The sequence below is a fragment of the Patiria miniata genome, unplaced genomic scaffold (genome assembly GCF_015706575.1).
Source record: "Patiria miniata isolate m_02_andy unplaced genomic scaffold, ASM1570657v1 HiC_scaffold_30, whole genome shotgun sequence".
In the NCBI taxonomy this organism is placed as follows: domain Eukaryota; kingdom Metazoa; phylum Echinodermata; class Asteroidea; order Valvatida; family Asterinidae; genus Patiria; species Patiria miniata.
In genome coordinates, this window is record NW_024037070.1 from 9,318,469 (window position 1) to 9,337,781 (window position 19,313).

General features: G+C 40.1%; 2 protein-coding genes across 3 annotated transcripts; both read right to left on the minus strand.

Moving 5' to 3' along the window:
- Positions 1-556: 556 nt before the first annotated feature.
- On the minus strand, positions 557-7,419 carry LOC119739425 (probable aminopeptidase NPEPL1). 2 transcript variants are annotated; one of them, XM_038214373.1, is made up of 12 exons: positions 7,234-7,419; positions 6,513-6,698; positions 5,563-5,823; positions 4,810-4,891; positions 4,161-4,303; positions 3,656-3,733; positions 3,308-3,408; positions 2,804-2,858; positions 2,440-2,584; positions 1,848-1,948; positions 1,183-1,293; positions 557-736 (listed from the first exon to the last, which is right to left on the minus strand). In XM_038214373.1, the coding sequence occupies exons 1-12, from the start codon at positions 7,381-7,383 to the stop codon at positions 578-580; spliced, it is 1,572 nt and encodes a 523-aa protein (XP_038070301.1). In that variant the 5' UTR covers positions 7,384-7,419; the 3' UTR covers positions 557-577. The 2 variants fall into 2 exon arrangements, with proteins under 2 accessions (XP_038070301.1, XP_038070300.1); XM_038214372.1 differs by having other exon boundaries at positions 1,183-1,296.
- Positions 7,420-10,327: 2,908 nt separating this feature from the next.
- LOC119739344 (craniofacial development protein 1-like) lies at positions 10,328-19,013 on the minus strand. Its single transcript, XM_038214240.1, has 7 exons — positions 18,844-19,013; positions 15,516-15,660; positions 15,105-15,366; positions 14,468-14,586; positions 12,141-12,260; positions 11,232-11,390; positions 10,328-10,679 (listed from the first exon to the last, which is right to left on the minus strand). Exons 1-7 carry the CDS (start codon positions 18,905-18,907, stop codon positions 10,589-10,591), a joined length of 960 nt encoding a protein of 319 aa, XP_038070168.1. The 5' UTR covers positions 18,908-19,013; the 3' UTR covers positions 10,328-10,588.
- Between the last annotated feature and the right edge of the window lie 300 nt (positions 19,014-19,313).

The following is a 19,313-nucleotide window of genomic DNA, read 5'->3' on the forward strand; positions in this document are numbered from 1 at the left end:
TTGCAATTTTGGCCAAAAAAATTAAACTGCACCCAACTTCCAGGAAAGATGCCCATGGGACCCTAGAAGACATTCCAACTCGATTTCTGGAAGGATGTACCAATGTAACAATGGTAATTTAACAATTTCGGTATTCATACTGCACATGATGATATTGACTCCCGACTAAACAAAGCAGATAAAAAGTACATTTCATGTACTCTATAGCCAATGATGATCCAATATATGCAATCCACAATAATCCAATCAATCCAAAATAAGATAAGGATACGACTTATTTAAAAGGCAAAGTCAACAAAATATCAAACACATGGCACATCCCAAATGTTAAAAAGATTTTGTACTTTTGTTTTCTGAAATTTCTAAAGTACCTTCCATTGATTTTTCGAGCATATTGGGAAATGTTAACCTTAAATAAACATTTCCAATTGTTGTTGCAAACACGTTGGCTCTAGATTGAAAGAAACAGTAAAAAAAGGTATTTTTTCTTCAACGATTTGGGTGTAAACTAATTTCTCTTTAATGAGTAGGATGCATTTACTTCTCAGGCTGTTTGTTTTTTGTGACATTTTGTTGTCTACACGAGTCGTATCTTCTTGCTTGCGTTCTCCACCAGCTCATCTTCGTTGGACAGCTTCTGGCCCAGCGGCGAGACCGACTGGAGAAGGGCGGAGTGGGAAGCACGGCCGAAGAGTGCAACCAAGAGGGCCACTCCGAAGCCTGTCGCTCTCTCTCCCTGAATAACAAGGAAGGCAAAAAAGTACCGGAACGTGTATTTCATGATTATGCTATTGTTATAGTGTTACCTATCCAATGGTCGCGCATAAACCTCTGAAATTTGACAAATGAACAGTTCCCGCCTAAAAAAACAATTTCACAATCAAATGCACACTTCTAGGTTATTTTGTTTAGAAACAGTAGGCTGGGCCAATTTCATAGAGCTGCTTAAGCACAAAATTTGCTTAAGCACAAAAACGTCTTGCTTAATAAAATCAGTTACCGGCCAAAACTCCATGCGATTGTTATGCTAAGTAAACAACAGCTAAATACCAGTCACAAGCAATGTACATCACGTGGAGTTTTGGCCGGTAACCTAATTTTACTAAGCAATGTTTGTTCGTGCTTAAGCAAATTTTCTGCTTAAGCAGCTCTAGGAAATTGGGCCCATATCATGTTACTTACACTGTGCGAGGGGGCAGCCATGTCAACGTGGATCCAAGTGCCTGGATAATCAAATCCAATGTGAGATCCGATGAACAATCCCGCACAAGAACTCTGTGCATTGCCACGATCCTGCTAGACAAGAAAACCTTGCATTTCAAATGCTGCTAGTTTTTATTTATTTCCTATTTCAACTGGTTAGCCCATTCAGTGGAATCTACTGGTCTCTGATGGGGCCCAGTAAATTGAAGACAATGTGATGGAAATACAGTTTTTTGATGTGGGAGGAAACGCCAGAAGAATATTCTGAGGAAAACCCACGGAATCAAGAAGAAAACCCTTGGAATCAAGTAATAACCCAATCCAGATATTGGCCCAGGCAGGAATCGAACCCCGGCCACAGCACTGCAAGGCAAGGAAAGTACCGCTACGCTAACCTGCCACCCATTTTTGCAGGATTTCAAAAACAAAATTGGTCAAAAATACAATCTTTAGTATTAATTGCGGTTTTAAAAATTACAGCAGACTTCCAACAAATCAAATCTGCAAATGTGGAAATGCAATGAAAAATTGTTTGACAATGTTGATGTTTTGATTAGGTTGACTGTTTGCATAAAAAATGAAATTGAGATGTCCTACTGAAGTCTAAAGTTGCTCTTATTTTTTAAATGATAGATTTGCTTTACCATGACCGAGTTTTTCATGTCGGCGACAACACTGCCAAACTCACAGAAGTGAAGCTCTGGGCAGTACACAAGAGGAAACACCAGATCCCCACTGCTCCTCCCTGTATCCAGAACAAACCAGGAACAAAAAAAGGGTTGAAATTAAGAACAGGGTTTTATATTTTGTTGAAGAAAGAATTGACTGAAGTGAAATTTGGAAAAGCGACTCAAGAACTCCAGGATGCCATACTACTTCAGCTATCTAGCCCTATGTTGCTTTACTCCCAAATGTTGCTGTTCAAGAGGATATAGATGGAAGTCTGGTTTCCGATACTGAGCAAAAGTTCACAATTAAAGTTGCATTTTGTGGTTCATTTGACAAGAGAAGAAATTCTTAATTTCCTACAAATTATTACACTTATAAGTGTTCAAAGACATTGACAGGAAATTTTGAGAAAAGAAATCTTAATATTTCATTCAGCTTACCTGAGGAAAATGTGCACGGTGTGGCTTGGACTCACAAAAATACACAAGTTACAAGTGGTTTTTTTTCCTTTTAAGCAACAAGCTGTTTTTAAATGTTGTGTCTGTTTGAAATGGACCAATGACTGACCAGCTTTGGCAGCAGCCTCCTCCCACTCTTCGCTATTGGTCAGCAGTCCAGCGTGGTATTTCCCCGTTGATATGCCTTGGGCACCGGTCAGTGTGGCCATATCCAGTATGATATCTGCCTTGAGATCTTTCGCTGCATACGCTACCTAAACCACAAACAAAATTATAAGAATTATTTTTATCATATTTCATCCCCTCTGAAAATTTATCCAACTTGAAATATGGACTCTGCCTGACCAGTAGACGATGCTTCATAACCAATTGTGAGGGCAAAACTTTACTCCAAAGCTTTTTGCTCATGCCATTTTGTTTATTTTTAACAACTGTTTGAGCAGTTCGGCTCACAGACAGAATACTGGACTCACCCCATCACCAAGAACTAAGCGTCCTTCTGCATCCGTGTTATTGATTTCAACTGACCTAGAAAAAAAGAGCAACAAATTAAGAAAAAGGCTGTTAACAAATTTTTAAAACACAAGATAAGATACTTTTTAAACAGAAGATGCGTTGACTGAGTGTCACCATCTAGTTTCTAGTTTGTGTCTCTTCAATTTAACTGATTCAGTCAGAGGCACTGAATGGATATCTTTCATTTCAACTGAATGTTCCGTGCTTTAGATGAGGTCGTTTATAAGGCGTGATTTTGATCAATCTGCCTGGAGGGAGTTAGGGAGTACTGTTGGAAGCAATCTTATAATTCTTTTTAAACTGATTAACACCGAGGTGCAGATGAATAGGTTTTTTTCACTAGTTTTTGAGACACAACTCTTGTTTTTTTTTTTCTACGTTTAGATATAAGCTTCACAAACATGGAATTCATAAATAATGAATAATAATGGAATTCATAAAAAAACTAATAATGCAGTTACCTGCCCGAGTACAGAATATGGATGTCATCAGGCCGTGCTGAAAGGGGGCCCACGGAATTCTCAGCCAGACAGAATATGGCATGGAGATTCTCCTTAAAACCCTGACGGAAAATTGAAAAGAAGGACTAAAAATATTTCTGAAGACCAACCACATCCAGGGTTGTTATCACGTCTGCCACAAGTCAGTAAGTCATCACAAGTCAATCACAAGTCAATCACAAGTCATCACAAGTCATCACAAGTCATCACTAGTCATCTCAAGGCATCACAGGTCAAACATATGTCATCAAAAGTCATCACAAGTCAAGATGTTAAAAGAAACCTTGAAACCTTGAAATGGAGACTTACCATTTTGACGGCAGATGCAAATGCTCCCAGCACCCCAGCTGCACCTCCACAATCTCTCTTCATCCCTGGCATTGCCGTCTATGAAATAACAGACTCAATCAATTAGTCGGTCAATCAATCAATCAACTCAATATATTCACAAAAACAAAAACAAAAAGATTCTATTAAAGGTGCGAGACCTGCTTATCAGCAGTGAATCATAGTTTTGTTAAGTACATTTTAATACATTTTTTAATTTTTCAGTGCACCTTTATATACATTATTTCTCTATCAGAGCATCTTTATTATTCATTTTCCTGATACCATGACAAGTACCATACCCAACACCAAGCACAATACCATGCCATACACCATACCTGTGGCCACACCTGATACCATGACAAATACCACACCCAATACCAAGCCCAATACTATGTCTTAGCCACACACAATAGCACGATTGATACCACATCCGATACCATACACCACACTTTATACCCTGCCAATACCACACCCATGCTCTCACCTTGCCTTTGATTGACAGGCCTCCAGTGTCGTAGACGATGCCTTTCCCGACCCAAGCGATAGTCTGCGTTGCTGAGTCTGGTTTGTGACTCAGCACAGCCATGGCTGGTGGATTGGCTGCAGCCTTACCCACACCATAGATACCTGGCCAAAGATGAAATACACACAGCGATGCAGGAACAGACGGATCATGACAGTTTCATTATACATTTATCAATCTTAACACTCTGTTTACTTTCTGAATCCTTAAAAATCCACTACTGCGTAAGAAACAAATGAAATTTCTAGGGATATCCATTTCCGAATAAATTAGTATTTGATTTTTCGAAACTGCTTTTGACTGAATATTTGTATATTCAAAACTTTCTGATCAAGTTTTACATTTAACAGCGTGCCGCGCCATTCAAAGTTGTTTGCAGTTCCAGTTTGTGCGCTATGTCAACATTATGGGCAGCTATAGTATTTTGCAGTAGGCCTTAGTATGTTACCTGTCAAAGGCTTTAACCTGCTAAAAGGATGGGAACAATGAACCGTCATTGACAAAAACGTTACCGTCAACAAAAAAAGTGGCATCTGACAATAAAGCCCTGCAAATTTTAGGACCCAAATTTATTCAAGTGCAACTTTCACGCATTTATGCAGAATCTTACCTCCAAAGCCTCGTTTCTGTAACTCCTCGCCCCGTATGATGAGTGGTTCGATCCCCAGCTCTCCCCCGACCCTCTGCACCTCCTTCAAGGAAAAACAAAAGATATGCATCAATTTCAAAACTAGTTGGACATTGCTCCTTGAGGGGGAAAGCATCTATCAAATAGGGAATGTTTAATAAACCTATATGTAACATTTAAGATACCCCAATCAACACAACACCTCCTCTCCTCCCCAATTTTTGTTTTCCCTTCAAGAGGAATATTTATTGTGTTACAACTTTTTAATACTATTTGACATCATGATAACAAAAGGCAAAGGGGTGGGGTTAGGGACATTTTATTGGTAGGGGAGAATCGCCCTAAAAAAATTGTGTATTTTAATTTACAAGGAACATGTTTAAAAGTAATTTGTAAGAATAATGGGAAAGTATTTTCCAATGAATATAAGAACTATTCCACGCAAATTGTTTCTAAATTTTATGAGAATGTGAAAGGAGTTTTTCATCATGTTTTGGCGCAATCACTTGTCTATAGACCAATCCTGACACGCTATCAAGTCTATCATGGAGGCCCCCTTCAATGGCAAAAGCATTGTGCTAGCTATTGTCCAGATAATCATGGGGCTTTGTACAATAGCATGCACAATAGTTTCTCCATTGAAGGGGGCCTCCATGTAGTACAGTGATTACGTGCCTTGATTTGTCTACAGGGTAAGCAGAATGTACAACAACTGACGCTGTTCCCGTATCTCACCCGTAGGAAGTGATCAGTATTCATTTCATTGCATGGCGTGTCTACGATGCGCGCTGCATGCCTGACAGCATCGGCAGTCACTGCCAGGGTCTTGATGTCCTCCTCAGTCAATCCCTTGTCCCTGTTCTCCCCGACAAGGATGAACTCGACGGTCACCACGCGAGGGCCGGCCGACTTGTAGCCGGCCTTGCGCGAGAAAATGGGGAAGGCCCTGGCAATGGCGCACCCAGATGCAAACACAGTGCTACGCTCACATACAACCTGCAGAATGTGGATTGGAAAATAATGAAATAAATGTGTTAATTTCTGCGAACGTTCAATGTAAAATGTACAACACTTATAAGCTAGCGTACACGTAAGTAAGGATTTATTAATATTTTTGTTTAATGTTAGATTATTAAGTGCCTACCATAAAATAAAACTCAATGATGAATTCTCTACAATGAGACATAGTTTTCAGTTCTTGAGGTATATTTCTTTCTTTTTTTAGTAAACTTTCAAAATTTTCAATGGAATTTGCATCAAGGTGATGCTAAGTTTTAATATTATGTACTTCCCTTCACCGGTTTGATGCACTGATGCTTTCCGAGATTTTTTCTATAAATAATTGATCACTTGCAAACGTGTTGATTGATTTGTATAAAGTCTACACTAGTTAGAATGAGGACATGAGTCCCACAGCTTGAGGTCAGCCTAGTGTCCTGTTTGTGCCTATTTCACTAACTGACTCGCTGACGGACTATCTCTTGTGCGCCGGGCAGTGCTATTGTATAGGATCACCCCATAACGCCAGCATATGAGCTGAATCCCGCCCATTATGTAGACCAGATGCATTAAAAGACTGCCAGTGGATAGCCATTCTAAATCAATTAAATAGAGTTGTCAGTGTCCAGGAACAGGGGGGTGGGGGGGGGGTGGGGGGGGTTATTAAATCGTTTCTGTTGACCCACCACTATGCACTCCTTGCTCAGACCAGGCAGGTAGCTCTTGACAAGTTTGGTGACGGCATGGGCTCGTGATGGGGCATTGTGTCGGCTAGCCTTGAGCGGCAGGGCAGCCACCGTGGCATTGTTCACCCAGAGAGGTACAGAATCAGTCGGTGACGGACGCAGGCTCTCAACAGCAGCTTTGAATGTCTGTCAGGGGGGAAAAAAGATAGATAATAAGATTGGCTTAACATTAGGCACCTGTTTTATAATAGATCATCTGCACCAATGCCATCTTTGAGTTCAGGGCTCTTGCGATACCAATGAGCAGACCTTTGTGCCTTCATCGTCACTAAATTGAAATAAGAAATGATGGCTGTAAAATGCAGCTAGAAACCAATCAAAAAATACTACTATACCCCTAATATTTGGACATTTTCAGACCATAGGGTTCGTCACTTTGTGCACAGGTTATGGCCAGATATGGGCAGATGGGAATCTTTCCAAAACGAGGAAAAAGCAGGAAACGTAGGAACACTTGATAGCATTCTACACTTTTACCCTGGTAAAGAGGTACAGGAAGAGTTCTCCCTTCCCAAGCTGCAATTTTTCTGCCCCCCCCCCTCCACCCCGCCCCATTTCCAACCCCGCCTACCCCACCTACGCTCCCAACCAACATACAACGCGTTTACCGGCCGGTTGCCGAAAACTTCATCACAGAAAAATCTCGCTTATTTAAACCCACCTCTGCATTCACCCTGGGCTCCAACTTGGTCCTTACAGGTTCAAAATCAATTGACTTGAGGTGTGGTAACTGACCAAGAATTAAAACTGACCGAGCATTCGGGTCAGAAACGCTGTTTCCGGAAGAAAACTGCAGCAGTACGCTCGCCATGTTGATGACAGGCCTCGGGACATGCTATAGCGCCCTCAAGATCGATCAGAGACGATCGTCAGGCAGCAGATGCAGACTGCACTAGTGCGCCTCAAATGCTTTGACGTTAGTTTCCCTCGACCGTTCCTCATGTAGTGTTGCCAAACTTCTTTCTTGACAAACTTCAAATTCATTCAGTAAAATACTGATACTTTTACCTTAATAATGCTTGCTGTTGGACCTTGTGAACAAGTAAAAAAAAAAACGGCAGCGTCGAAAATTTGGTACAAAATCGGCCGACTGTTCCCTAACGCGCCAGGAGCAACAAAATAATCTCGGAAAATCCCAAGTTAACATTTAAGATCTTTTTAAAGTTGAAATGTTCTGATAAACCATTCTTATTTCCAACCATACAAGTTTGTCAGATCTTTTTTTCTCACTTTTGGGTGCATTTGCAAATAATTCATTGTGCACTTCAAAATATATATCTCTGAATGTCTATTTAAGAATTTATTTAAAGTTGACAAATTCTCGTGACCGTTATTATCGTACTCACATACCTAACTTCAAGACTGGTCAGAAAATCTTTCCCTTATTTTGGGGCGCATTTTAAAACTAGAGATCATTGATGCGCACTTCGAAAACAGATTTCTCTATTAACTTTGTAACGGGTCGGCAACTGTCATTGCCATGAAAATTACCACCGCCCTTTGTCCTATGGTGTTAATTATAAAATGCTCTTACTTTAAATATACTCAAGCCCTCTTGGCCCCCCGAAAAGTTGGTTCTGGATCCCTTGGACCATGCTTGGACTAGTCTGCGTATAACCCTCTCCGAAACCAACATCTGTCCGCCAACGCACTTTTAATGCGACTCCCCGGGTGCCAGCCAATCAGAGTCGACTTTGGAAATTGTGACGTCATTTCGATCAGAAATGAGGACTAAGCTGTTTATTGGTCAATTTTGGCTGACTATTTTTGTAATACAACGCCGCGTTACAGACAGAAGACCCGATAGAAGACGCCCGCTGATCGGTCAGCTCAGAATATAGAGGTCAAGACGCAGTCTTGTTTTGCATCATCGCCGAATCTGCTCGCGTAGACTACCACTACACTTGACATCTTCGCTTCACAACTTCGTATTCACAACAAAGTAAATCTATAGGCTTTGGGTTATTTCTTACCTTCGAACGTCTCTATAACTTTCTCGAATCCAAGGCTAACTGGCTGACGGCGTAAGATGGTTTTAATATTCTCCATCTTCTAGATGCTGAAAAGTATACATCGCACGTTTGTCCTTTGTTGCGCATTATGGCGAGCTTCACCCCTTCTGTCATCTGAGTCTGTCATCTTTAATTTCAACTTTGTAAAGTTTACCGTGGTGAAAAGTTTACCGAAGTGAAACCTTAATTAACTTACATAACTCGAGTAATTATGTCATTACATTATTAAAAGGTTCTTAAATTTGAACCCTACACACCAATTCTGTAAAGTGTTTTCGGCCAATTTGAGAGGATATTATGCCGTGAAGTTTTTTTCCTTTTTTGTTGGGGGGATACGTTTCTTTCAAATCGTTGCAAAAAGGGGATGCGATGTGTTAGGGGTACAAGTACAATACTCATATGTTTGCTTTTGACAAAAATTCTGCTCGAATCGCAACATTAGGTCGTCTCATTTCGTTGATTTGTAGGTCAATTCAGTCAGCAAGCAGTTGGCAGCAGTATTTGAAAAGTAAAATCGTAGCATGCAGGCGCGCGCCACAGCAGATATTTTCGAAGATAAAGACCGAAAATGAACATGAAAAAAGACAAAGCGGCACGAATTACATACTATGTATAGTGTTCATTTAATCACCACCTCACAACCGTTAAAAGTAGTATTATATCCTCCCCCTATTAACCAATATAAGCTCGGGAACAAATGCAACATCGTCCCTTTGAAGGACGCCCCCATATCCAGAAACTAAAACATTTTAGTTTGGACAATAACGTTCATTGATACATGTAGTTGAATTCAATAATTGTATATCTAATTACTAATAGTTGTGAAGTTCTTGCTCGACACTGAAATAGCTGTGAAATGAAATCCTTACTGGTTCAACTGGGACATTCTGGAATTTGTTCAATAACTCACGTTTGTGCCCAACTTCCTTACACTGATCTTTTCAAATTTCAGACCATAAATAATGACACCAAACGTTTTTTTTGTGAAGGTTATACGAGTATACCCGAGTGACTTTTTTTCCAGTTTCACTCGGGAGGTAACACACTGAATATACAGTGTTCATATGTCAGTGAAGGACAAAAACCCAATTTTGATTCTTACATCCTACCCCTTTATAACAAATTCACTATGAATATTCTAAGTTCAAAGTTGGTACACAAGTGCTTTAAAAAAAAAATCAATTTTCTTTTCTGAACGACTTTTGAAGGAATATAAAGCCCTGTCCCCCAAAAAAACTCTTCTTGCATCAATTCACTATGAAGTTCTCACAGCACCTAGCTGTTTAGTTTACATCCTTTACAATATCTTGACAGATCATTTTATTAAGTACATTACCTTTGAAACTACTGCCATGTTAATTAGACCTGTATAGGAGCATGCATATTCATCGTTTTTATGAAAACAGTACATGGGCATCGCCAGGATTTTCCTAGAGGGGGGAAAAGCACATCCCCCCCCCCCCCCCCCAAATCCCTGTACTTTATCAAGTACATTCTCGATTTATCATTTTTCGAGGGAGGGCAGGGACATTTGCCACCCCCGCCCAACCCATTAAATTTAAAGCAATGACTTTGCGCCTCTTTTTTCCCTTCCTCCCCCCCCCCCCTTTGTGGTTGCTTTTCCAGAGGGGGGCAGGATCCCCACTTGTCACGACACCTATGAAGACACCTATGAAGAAATATTTCATTCATGATGCATTTTAACTGTTAAAATAATCACAGAGTTCAATGATATACAGAGTGAATTTCAGTTTACAGGATTTTAAGTTACAGGATTTTACGTGGAAGGAAAAATATTTAAAAAGAGCAAATTATCATCACAATTTTCCTTTTTATCCTTGATAACGGTTAATGGCTGCAGGTAATACACAAATCTAGGAAATGTTGGTGTAGTGGTGCCCACTACCCCCAAAAAGGAGCATTTCGGGGAAATATGTCCTCTCTGATCAACTGGAATCCTTGCCCCATAGGAATCATGATGCCTTGCAGTGCTGTAGTATGGTGTCACCTTTTGTCCAAACCCATCCGTACATCTCTTTCTTTCTCGTACTGTCGCTGGTCTGCCTGCGCTAGAAACTTCTGTTTTTCAATATAACTGCCGGGGGAAAACCACAAGATGTTAACAAATCACCGATTACTCACCAACACGTTACCAATCCTGCAGTACTAACCCACCTCAAAACACAGGTCTTACTCTCCTTTACACCCTTTACCCACCTTATGCACCCTACATCCCATACTCCTTTTGCATCCTTACCAACCTGACACCCTTACCATCCCCATAAAAGGTAACCAAGCCTCCGACTCTTACCACCACAGACCCTTTATCAGGCCCATGCCACTTACCCATCATACACCCTAGCCTACCCATATAATCCCTAAACATATCCTTCACCCCTTGCCCACATCACACCCCTTACCAACCCTTCATACCTTACACTCCATCCCGTGCCCTCCCAACACACCCTTCCCAAACTACACCCCTCATTCACCTTGCTACCCTCAACTGCCCTAAACCTGTTACCCCCTTCACCCATAACCCCCTCCCAATCCTCACCCTCCCTTCACCCTTACACACGTGTACCTTACACCCCTTGCAAACCCACCCTCACCCCTTCACCCCCTCCCTATACCCCTTGATGCTCACCCCTCTTTGCCTTTGTTGTGTAGCTTCAATTCATCAGTAATGCCCTGTTTTGTCGTGAAGTTGTTCCAGTCCAGGCGAGATTTCTCAAGAACACTAATCTTGGGTTTCTTGTTGATCAAACCCAGCACGCTGCTCAACCCACCACCGGGCCTTTTGGAACTGAAAAATATTAAACAATTTTTGTTTTGATTTGTTTGGTACGATTTGTTTGTAGTAAAACTCTTTTCATTCAGTTGTTTTCATCAAGTATAAATTAATAATAAAACCCATCAAAACTACATTAAAAAAACATTTACATATCGTTTTAGATTATATAAACAGAAGTTAAGAAAGCAGTGTCCAGTACATTTAATTTTTGGTCAACATCTACAGATACTCACAGTCACGTTTGAATTGTAAGGTGATAACAATATTTTCATTATTTAATTAATTTTGGATACAATGTACATGCAGTGGCTTTTTCAGCCAGAAAAAAAAAACTGTTAGGAGACAGTTGTGAAACTAAAAGGTTGGTCAATTTACGCCCACAAATAAAAAATTATAGTTTAACAATGTGGGCCTTTTCTAATTTAGAGGGGTGCGTACCCCCCCCCCCCCCCCCCCCCCCCCAGGTTACTGGACAAGGGACACACAGGACTTCATGGGTGGAAGGAAAAACCATAACAACTGAGTAGGGTAGAATGTATAGACCTTTATCATGCTGCCACCATTTCAGTCACATTCCCTGTATCCAATAACATTACTGAATGTTAATGTTTTTTGTGCAATAAGGAACCAGACTGTTTTTCCTTCAAGCCTCGCTTTGGTTACATTGGAAAAAAATCAAGATGGCCGCAACATGATGATGGTCTATTGATCGAGTGTGGGCTAGCAATGCCTCTTTCCCCTGACCCCATGGCTTCGGCTTACCCAGTTGATGAGGTGGACTGGGGAGCCACTCCAGCGACTGCTGCTGCGTCTTTAGTGGGCGGACTCGGCTGCAAGAGCTCCTTGGCCTCCTTGGAATCTGCAGAGACTTCCGTGGTTACTCTGTCAAAGAATGAAGTATTTCAAGGAAGAGTTTCTTAGCATCATTTTAATAAATTTTATAATGGATCTAAAAGTGCAGATGCTCATCAGCGTGCGATCGTCGGTGACGCAGGATGTGCATCAAGAGCCAAATTTCAGAGTCATTCTAAGATGAATATGTTGTTTAGCCAATTAGGGAGGTAGACAAAAGCCCAGTTTTTGGACAGCAGACATTTCCTTGGTTTAGCAAATTCTTTTCGCAGAAGCTCCCGGTAACTGGTCACTGGACCCTTACTAAGCCCGATTGGGAATGCTTTTCCAATTAGGAGTAGTGACTAAAGCAATCTGGAACTCTCTGAGATGTTGAATTGGGCTTTTTAAGCATTCAGATCAACACTGAAATTGCCAAAAAGTCTTCAGCTGATTTCACGAAACTTTACTCAATGGTACAACCGTTTGCACTACAGTTTATTGAATAACTCTGAACTTGCGCAACATTTCACGCTGCGCAACATTTCAAGAAAGTTTCACTGTGCGTAATATAACAGTGCAACTTGCGCAACAAATTACAGTGTGCATAAAAAACAAATGCAAACAAAATATAATGGAATGCCAGATGTAGAATGTGTAACCAACATACTGTAGATAATGTAGGTATGGTTTGAGAGATACGACTTTCCACTTTAAAATGAGACATCAAGTGTCCAAATCTTGTTGACAGAGTTATGAGTAATTTTTCAAGAGAGGTCAAACTGATCATGGGACTAAGTTTTAAATTTTCGGAATTGGGACAAAGGTAGCCTAATTGCCTAATTGTCTGTGTGTGGATCAGGGTTGGCGATTTGTTTGATTTAAAAAAAAAAAAATTAATCAGATTTATTTGATTTAAATCAGATTTTTTTTATTTAAATCAGATTTATTTGATTATTTAACTTTCAAAACATTGATATGTCTAAAAATGTGTCTAAATCTCCCAATGCACCCTCACACCCATCACTAAGGAGTTTACAGGTTCCTATAATACCCATCACCCACAAAACTCAATAAATTGATAAATTTTTTTGGAAAAAATTTATGGAATCAGTGATAAAAAAAATCACAAGATTTTATGGCAATGCTTCAAACTGATGACGGAAATTGGGACATGTTACCGGTAGATCACAACATTTGTCAGTAAGTAAGCAATTCTAGAAACACTATAAATTGAGGAATCTTTTCATGCAAAGACATGTATTTTTCATCCTTGTCCATTTTTGTGTGTGACAAAACTAACCAAGATGACATGTCATAGAGGGAATGGTGGGGATGAGTTGATCAAAGATGTCAGTTTGTAGGCCTGAAGAAGCTGCTAGCTTAGCAGTGAGATCACTGAGATGTCACTAATTTGTGAGTAACATCTTCAAAAATGTCTTATTGGATTTGTCAAAACGAACCTTCAGAAACATCCCGACAAACCTTCCTTAATCAAAGATTAAAGAAATGTGACCTTTTGCCAGCCCAAAATTATTTTTTTATAATTTATAAATGGGCTTAAGTTTACTGCTGTAATGGTTTTGTGTAAATTGAGCTTATCTTGCTATTTAATTTGTTTCGTTCCCAGGTTTTAATGTAATTATGTTTGTATTAATATTATTATTTTGTAGCAATTTCTCTTTTTTAAAAGTTTTTTTCAGGTTTTAATTACTTGTAAGGATTGTTAAAGGTATACAGCAAGAAAGTGTTCAGAATTGTGTTTACTCGCTAAACACAATGTTTATATTGAGGTCAATTTGACCTCTCTTGGAAAATTACTCATCACTCTGTTAAAAATTATCAGATTTGGACGTTTGATGTCTCATTTTACAGTGGAAAGGCGTATCTTTCAAACCATACCTACATTATCTATGTTGGTTACACACTGTACGTCTGGCATTCAGTTATATGTTGTTTGCATTTTTATGATACACACTGTATATGATTATTATTACTATTATTATGACTGCATGTGACTGGTTGTCTGCTGATATTTGCTGAGCATACATGTATATTTTCCAAGCAATAATTTCCGATTCAAACTCATTGGCAAAAAAAAATGTTTTGGAAAGCTTAGCGCATGTGCAATGCACATTTGTGTCATCCAAAATGAGTTCGAAACTTTAAACAGTCACATGACTGCACTTCCTATACTTCCCCCCCCCCCCCCCCCCCCCCCCCCCCAATGCAATATCAAGAAATCAAATTTCACTCACTTGACCTCCTCGCCTGCAAAGTCAAAGACTTTGGTGACCGTCACCGTCTTTTTGACCGCTGAGCTGGTCGTCTCATTTTTCTCCGGTTTTGTTTCCCGGCCATTCGTCCCTGAAGTCATCTTTTTTTATGGGGAAGAAAAAAAAGTTCCAAATAAAAAGTTAAAAAGTATCCCATTTGGGGTTGAAACCTATCCAGACTTGTACCCCAATAGGGAAACTACCTCGATTGGGGATGGAGCAAAATAGGGCAGTAAAATTTAAACACAGTATGGAATCCGACCACAAGTACCCCCTCAACGGTAATGAAGGGAGAGTTGGGGGACCACTAGGAGAGACATTGCTATGGCTTTGTGCACATTCAAAATTAAAATTTGTTGTGCGAACTAACGTGCCAAACCAGCAAACCAGTACTTTTGGGATAAATTCAAATGATCCTGCATGTATGTGCCTTTACACACAATTTAAGAGAACAATAAAGTGAAAAATGTAGTTTAGACACAGCTCCGGTAATATACTGTTGTATATTCTATAACTTTTCATTACTGTGCAACGTTCTCATATTTTTTTAATGGATATACATGTATCGCTCTTTTGAAATAAAATCTTCATGAATATTCAATTTAGTCTGGTTCAGTACCTGCTTTGATGCTGCCCCCGATGAGCTGGAGCTGTCTCGGCCAGATGACTGCATCTTGGCCTTGGGTTTCTGGCCAACATCCTTCATGAAGCTACTCCAAAGATCATCAGCTTTCTGCTTCTGCTTCTCTTCTTTCCTCATCTCGGCCGCTCTCAACTCCTCCTCCTTGAACAAGGTCCCAACTGCCTCCTCCGCATCTTTCTCATGGGCGGGTCCCTCTGTGCCCTCCTTCTCCGGAAGTTGGATGCCTCCTGTTCTGCTCCTGTGAGGGCAGACATGTACTAATCTTAAGACTGGGGCTTTTAAGTACAGAAATTCACTAAGTGGAGAAAATAATTGATTAGCAGAGATAGGAAGGGATGAGATAAGTCAACAAAGAAAATAAGCGATTTCGAAGCTACAATTCTGTACCTCTTTATTTCTGGGGTTTGTCTTCGTTTCCTCTTACTTCTGCCCTTCTTGACCTTTGACTTCTGTTGAACCTTGACCTCACCACCTTCACACCCTTCCTCCTCTTCTACATCATCATCTTCAGATTCTCCTTCACTTGCCTCTCCTGACAAAGAGAAATATTTTTCCGTAGCGTTAATGCATGCATGCAGTTACTTATGGGCACATATCTAGTGTGCAAATGTAAACTGTTAAAAAGTACATTTTGTCAAGCTGAAAATCCAATGCTGGTATTGATAAATACTCTGATTTCTCAAAAAATTGTTGGGCCGATTTCCTAAAACCATTTTTTCATGAGATATAGATCAGCTCATTGAGCTAAGGTCTGTACCAATCAAGCTACTGATGCGCTCTGGTTGGATGGGCAGTTAGTTATAAATCTGATACTTTTGCAATGTATTTTTACAATCATGACAATGCCGTAACGATAGTATTTGAAAATTGCACTACAGCTGTCGTAACGATAGCCACTGCGTAAAAAAAGAGGTGTCGTAAACTACACACTTACCATGTTTGTCCTGTACATTGGGACTATGTCCAAATGTTAAAAAGATGATAAGTACAGAAGGCCGGCCCAAATTACTCAGTCTAGAATTAGAAGGCACCTCGTGAGCAGGTCTAGTGCATAGCCCAGGTTAGACGATGTCTTCCTTGCATAGACGATGTCTTCATCGTATTTTGACTGACGTCCAGGTTATTAATTCAACTACCATACCGAAAACATTTATAACCCCTTTTTTTCCTCATATATTTACCTTACGCTTTTGTCAAAAACATTCTCAGCACAACTTATGCGTATGATACGCACTTGCGCATAAGTCCTCTACTACTGCAACACACACTTTCTCTGCCATTACATGCAGGGCTTCAGCATGTACAGTATGTAAGTCTTCACACGACATGCACGAGAAGTTTGTGCAGGATGTTTTCAACAAAAGCCTGGGTCTGCGATAATTTTTGGTAAACACGTCGCCCAAGAACATTTTATCTTCTCTAACCCAGGCGTATGCATAATTCTGGACAAAAGGAATTTGTAAACAAAATTTCAGCTTCTTCCAATTCCATGCGTTAAAAATATGAACACAACGGAGTCGATCCAACCTAACAAAGCTAACCCACCACCTAGACCCATGAACGTGGCGTTGTATACAACGCCACGCGCTTCCTCGCATAAATACAAGCGAAATCATGATATCTTTTTATCCGCTACATATAACCACATATAATTTTGCCAATAGGTAAATCACTTACTTGTTAGGCTTCCTGTGAATTTATGCAAGTGTTGGATCTGTCATTGTCAAGAAATTCGAAGTAAAATATGGCACAACTTTGTCACAACGAATGTTTTCAAAATGATCAGAAAATCAAAGACAGGCATGACAATCTGGTACCCCGAGTTCCGCATGCGCAAAACGGTAGAAAACCCACCAGTGGGTACCCGACTAACCGACTAACAGTCTTACATGGCAGGATGACCGTAATACCATATAAAATTCTGCTAAATCCACTTCGAAAGTCTGCCAATCACCCAGTATATATTGCTGATCCATTGTGTAAGGGTTTGTTTCAGGGATCTTTCAAAAAACGAAGGCTTCTCAAACCAAATGTGCCCATATTTCTCTAATCTTTTTCATTGTCCATCATCTACATAATTCTGCCCAAAAAAAATACTCTGCTGGATTTTCTGTACAACTCATTTTTGTATGCAAATATTCTGTCAAATGTAGCCGAAATTCCGCTAGAACGGTGACTCAATCACAGTAACTGTGGATCCCAATAGAGTGTTTTGATTGAAGCGTAGCTATGTATAGCCACATTCACGGGTCTACCTGCCACCACGACCATAAGGCGAAACAAAAAATAAGTCGGTCTCTGGTCAGCGCGCGCGTCGATTTTAATCATGCGCGTCGATCTTTTTTTTTCCAAAATGTTCCGCGGTAGCTCCAACAGCGCCCTCTATTTCCGCACCTCCTCATTTTTTTTTACCAAAGAGCACCAAGCAATGGGAAATTGCACCAAGGCAAATGATCGAAAGCCCCAAGGCAAATTAGGGAGGACACCAATGTACACGAGGACACCAAAAAAACAAACGAAGTGGCTATCGTTACGGCAGTCGTTGTTTAGCGCCCTCTACGATACTTTTTTGATACGCACGCAGGTATATAATTATTTGTTTCCACACATTTTAGCGAGCAGTGCGACAGCTCAGTCGATAGAGGGTAGGATTTTGCACCGCGAGGTTGCGAGTTCGAATCTCAGTTTTGCACTCGAATTTTTGTCCTTTTCTAACCCGAGGCTTTGGAGGATTTTTTTTTAAAAGGGAAATAAAGTCCGAATTTCATAACGTTCAAATTCACTCTTTTCCTTCTAATTTTATATTTTCTTGTCATGTTTTTATAAAAGTTGCAGTCTACCGTAACGATAGAAAATGGGAAATACGTTACGGCTGCCGTAACAATCAATAGCCACTGCGAAAAACAAAATAGTAGTACCCCACCTTGTCTGTCTTGAAGAAAAAAAAAAAAAGCAAAAAAAAAAAAAAAAGCTGCGTGGCCGCGTCAATTCCGGAACTTTGGTCTGACCAGAGACCGAATAGGCCTAATCCTATATATTTTTTTTGGGCCTAATTGCCTAATCGGGCAGTTTTATTATTTATTTATATATATTTCGTCATGTTCGTACATCATCTAACAATGCATGCGCCAAAGACGGATTGATAAAGTGATTAATTTACACTGACACTGTAAGTGTTACAGTAAAAAATTTAATAATAATCAAATTTGCATAAGAATCAAGACATCAATCAAAACATTACATTTAAAAAAAGATGAAACAGGCTCACTCTTTCTTTCTTCGAAGTGGCTATCGTTACGGCACTCGTTGTTTAGCGCCCTCTACGATTTTTTTTGATACGCACGCAGGTATATAATTATTTGTTTCCCCACGTTTTGTCGAGCAGTGCGCCAGCTCAGCCGATAGAGGGTAGGATTTTGCACCGCGAGGTTGCGGGTTCGAATTTCAGTTTTGCACTCGAATTTTTTTCCTTTTCTAACCTGAGGCTTTGGAGGATTTTTTTTAAAAGGGAAATAAAGTCCGAATTTCATAAAGTTCAAATTCACTTTTTTCCTTCTAATTTTATATTTTCTTGTCATGTTTTTTTTTATAAAAGTTGCCAGGTTGCAGTCTACCGTAACGATAGAAAATGGGAAATGCGTTACGGCTGCCGTAACAATAGCCACTGCGTTCTTTCTTTGTTGTTTGCTTTTAATTTATTGCACCTGAATTTTACCTGATGGTAAATAATCTTCGTCCTCATCAGAACTGTAGTCGTCGTCTTCAGGTTCGCATATCATTTTTGGTGAGCGAATTTACCGAGTTTTTTCTTTTCAAAATGAACAAACATTAACAAATCTAGCCTAGTTGTAAATACGCCGATATGAATGAATGAAGCATGTTGCGTTGCACTTGCGCCCTCAAGCGGCAGCGCCCGCGCTGGATAGAGGGCGGAACGTAAACAAAAAAGGGAAATTTCTCCCGCTCATTTTGCAAGAACACGCGGACAAAAGTTGTGACGTGAGTATAATTTGTTGACGACCCAACATGACTAAGACCCGTTTTGTGCGGAAAATCCAAAAATATAATTTTGATTTGATGCATGTATTTTTTCAATATCCGATGGGGGCGGGGGGGGGGGGGCGGGGGGGGGCGGGGCTAGCCCTATTCTATGGCCACGCTCTGGAGTAATTAGCACGGAGTTTA

What these genes read in the sequence shown, in the direction of transcription:
- LOC119739425 (XM_038214372.1), bottom strand. Translation starts at nt 7,383, where the DNA reads ATGGCGAGCGTACTGCTGCAGTTTTCTTCCGGAAACAGCGTTTCTGAC. An exon ending in AGCCCAGGGTGAATGCAGAG is followed by an intron (nt 6,699 to 7,233) that starts GTGGGTTTAAAT and finishes CCCCCCTGACAG; the next exon opens with ACATTCAAAGCTGCTGTTGA. An exon ending in GCCTGTCAATCAAAGGCAAG is followed by an intron (nt 3,734 to 4,160) that starts GTGAGAGCATGG and finishes GTTATTTCATAG; the next exon opens with ACGGCAATGCCAGGGATGAA.
- LOC119739344 (XM_038214240.1), bottom strand. Translation starts at nt 18,907, where the DNA reads ATGATATGCGAACCTGAAGACGACGACTACAGTTCTGATGAGGACGAA. An exon ending in CAAACCCCAGAAATAAAGAG is followed by an intron (nt 15,367 to 15,515) that starts GTACAGAATTGT and finishes CTGCCCTCACAG; the next exon opens with GAGCAGAACAGGAGGCATCC. An exon ending in TTTGCAGGCGAGGAGGTCAA is followed by an intron (nt 12,261 to 14,467) that starts GTGAGTGAAATT and finishes ATTCTTTGACAG; the next exon opens with AGTAACCACGGAAGTCTCTG.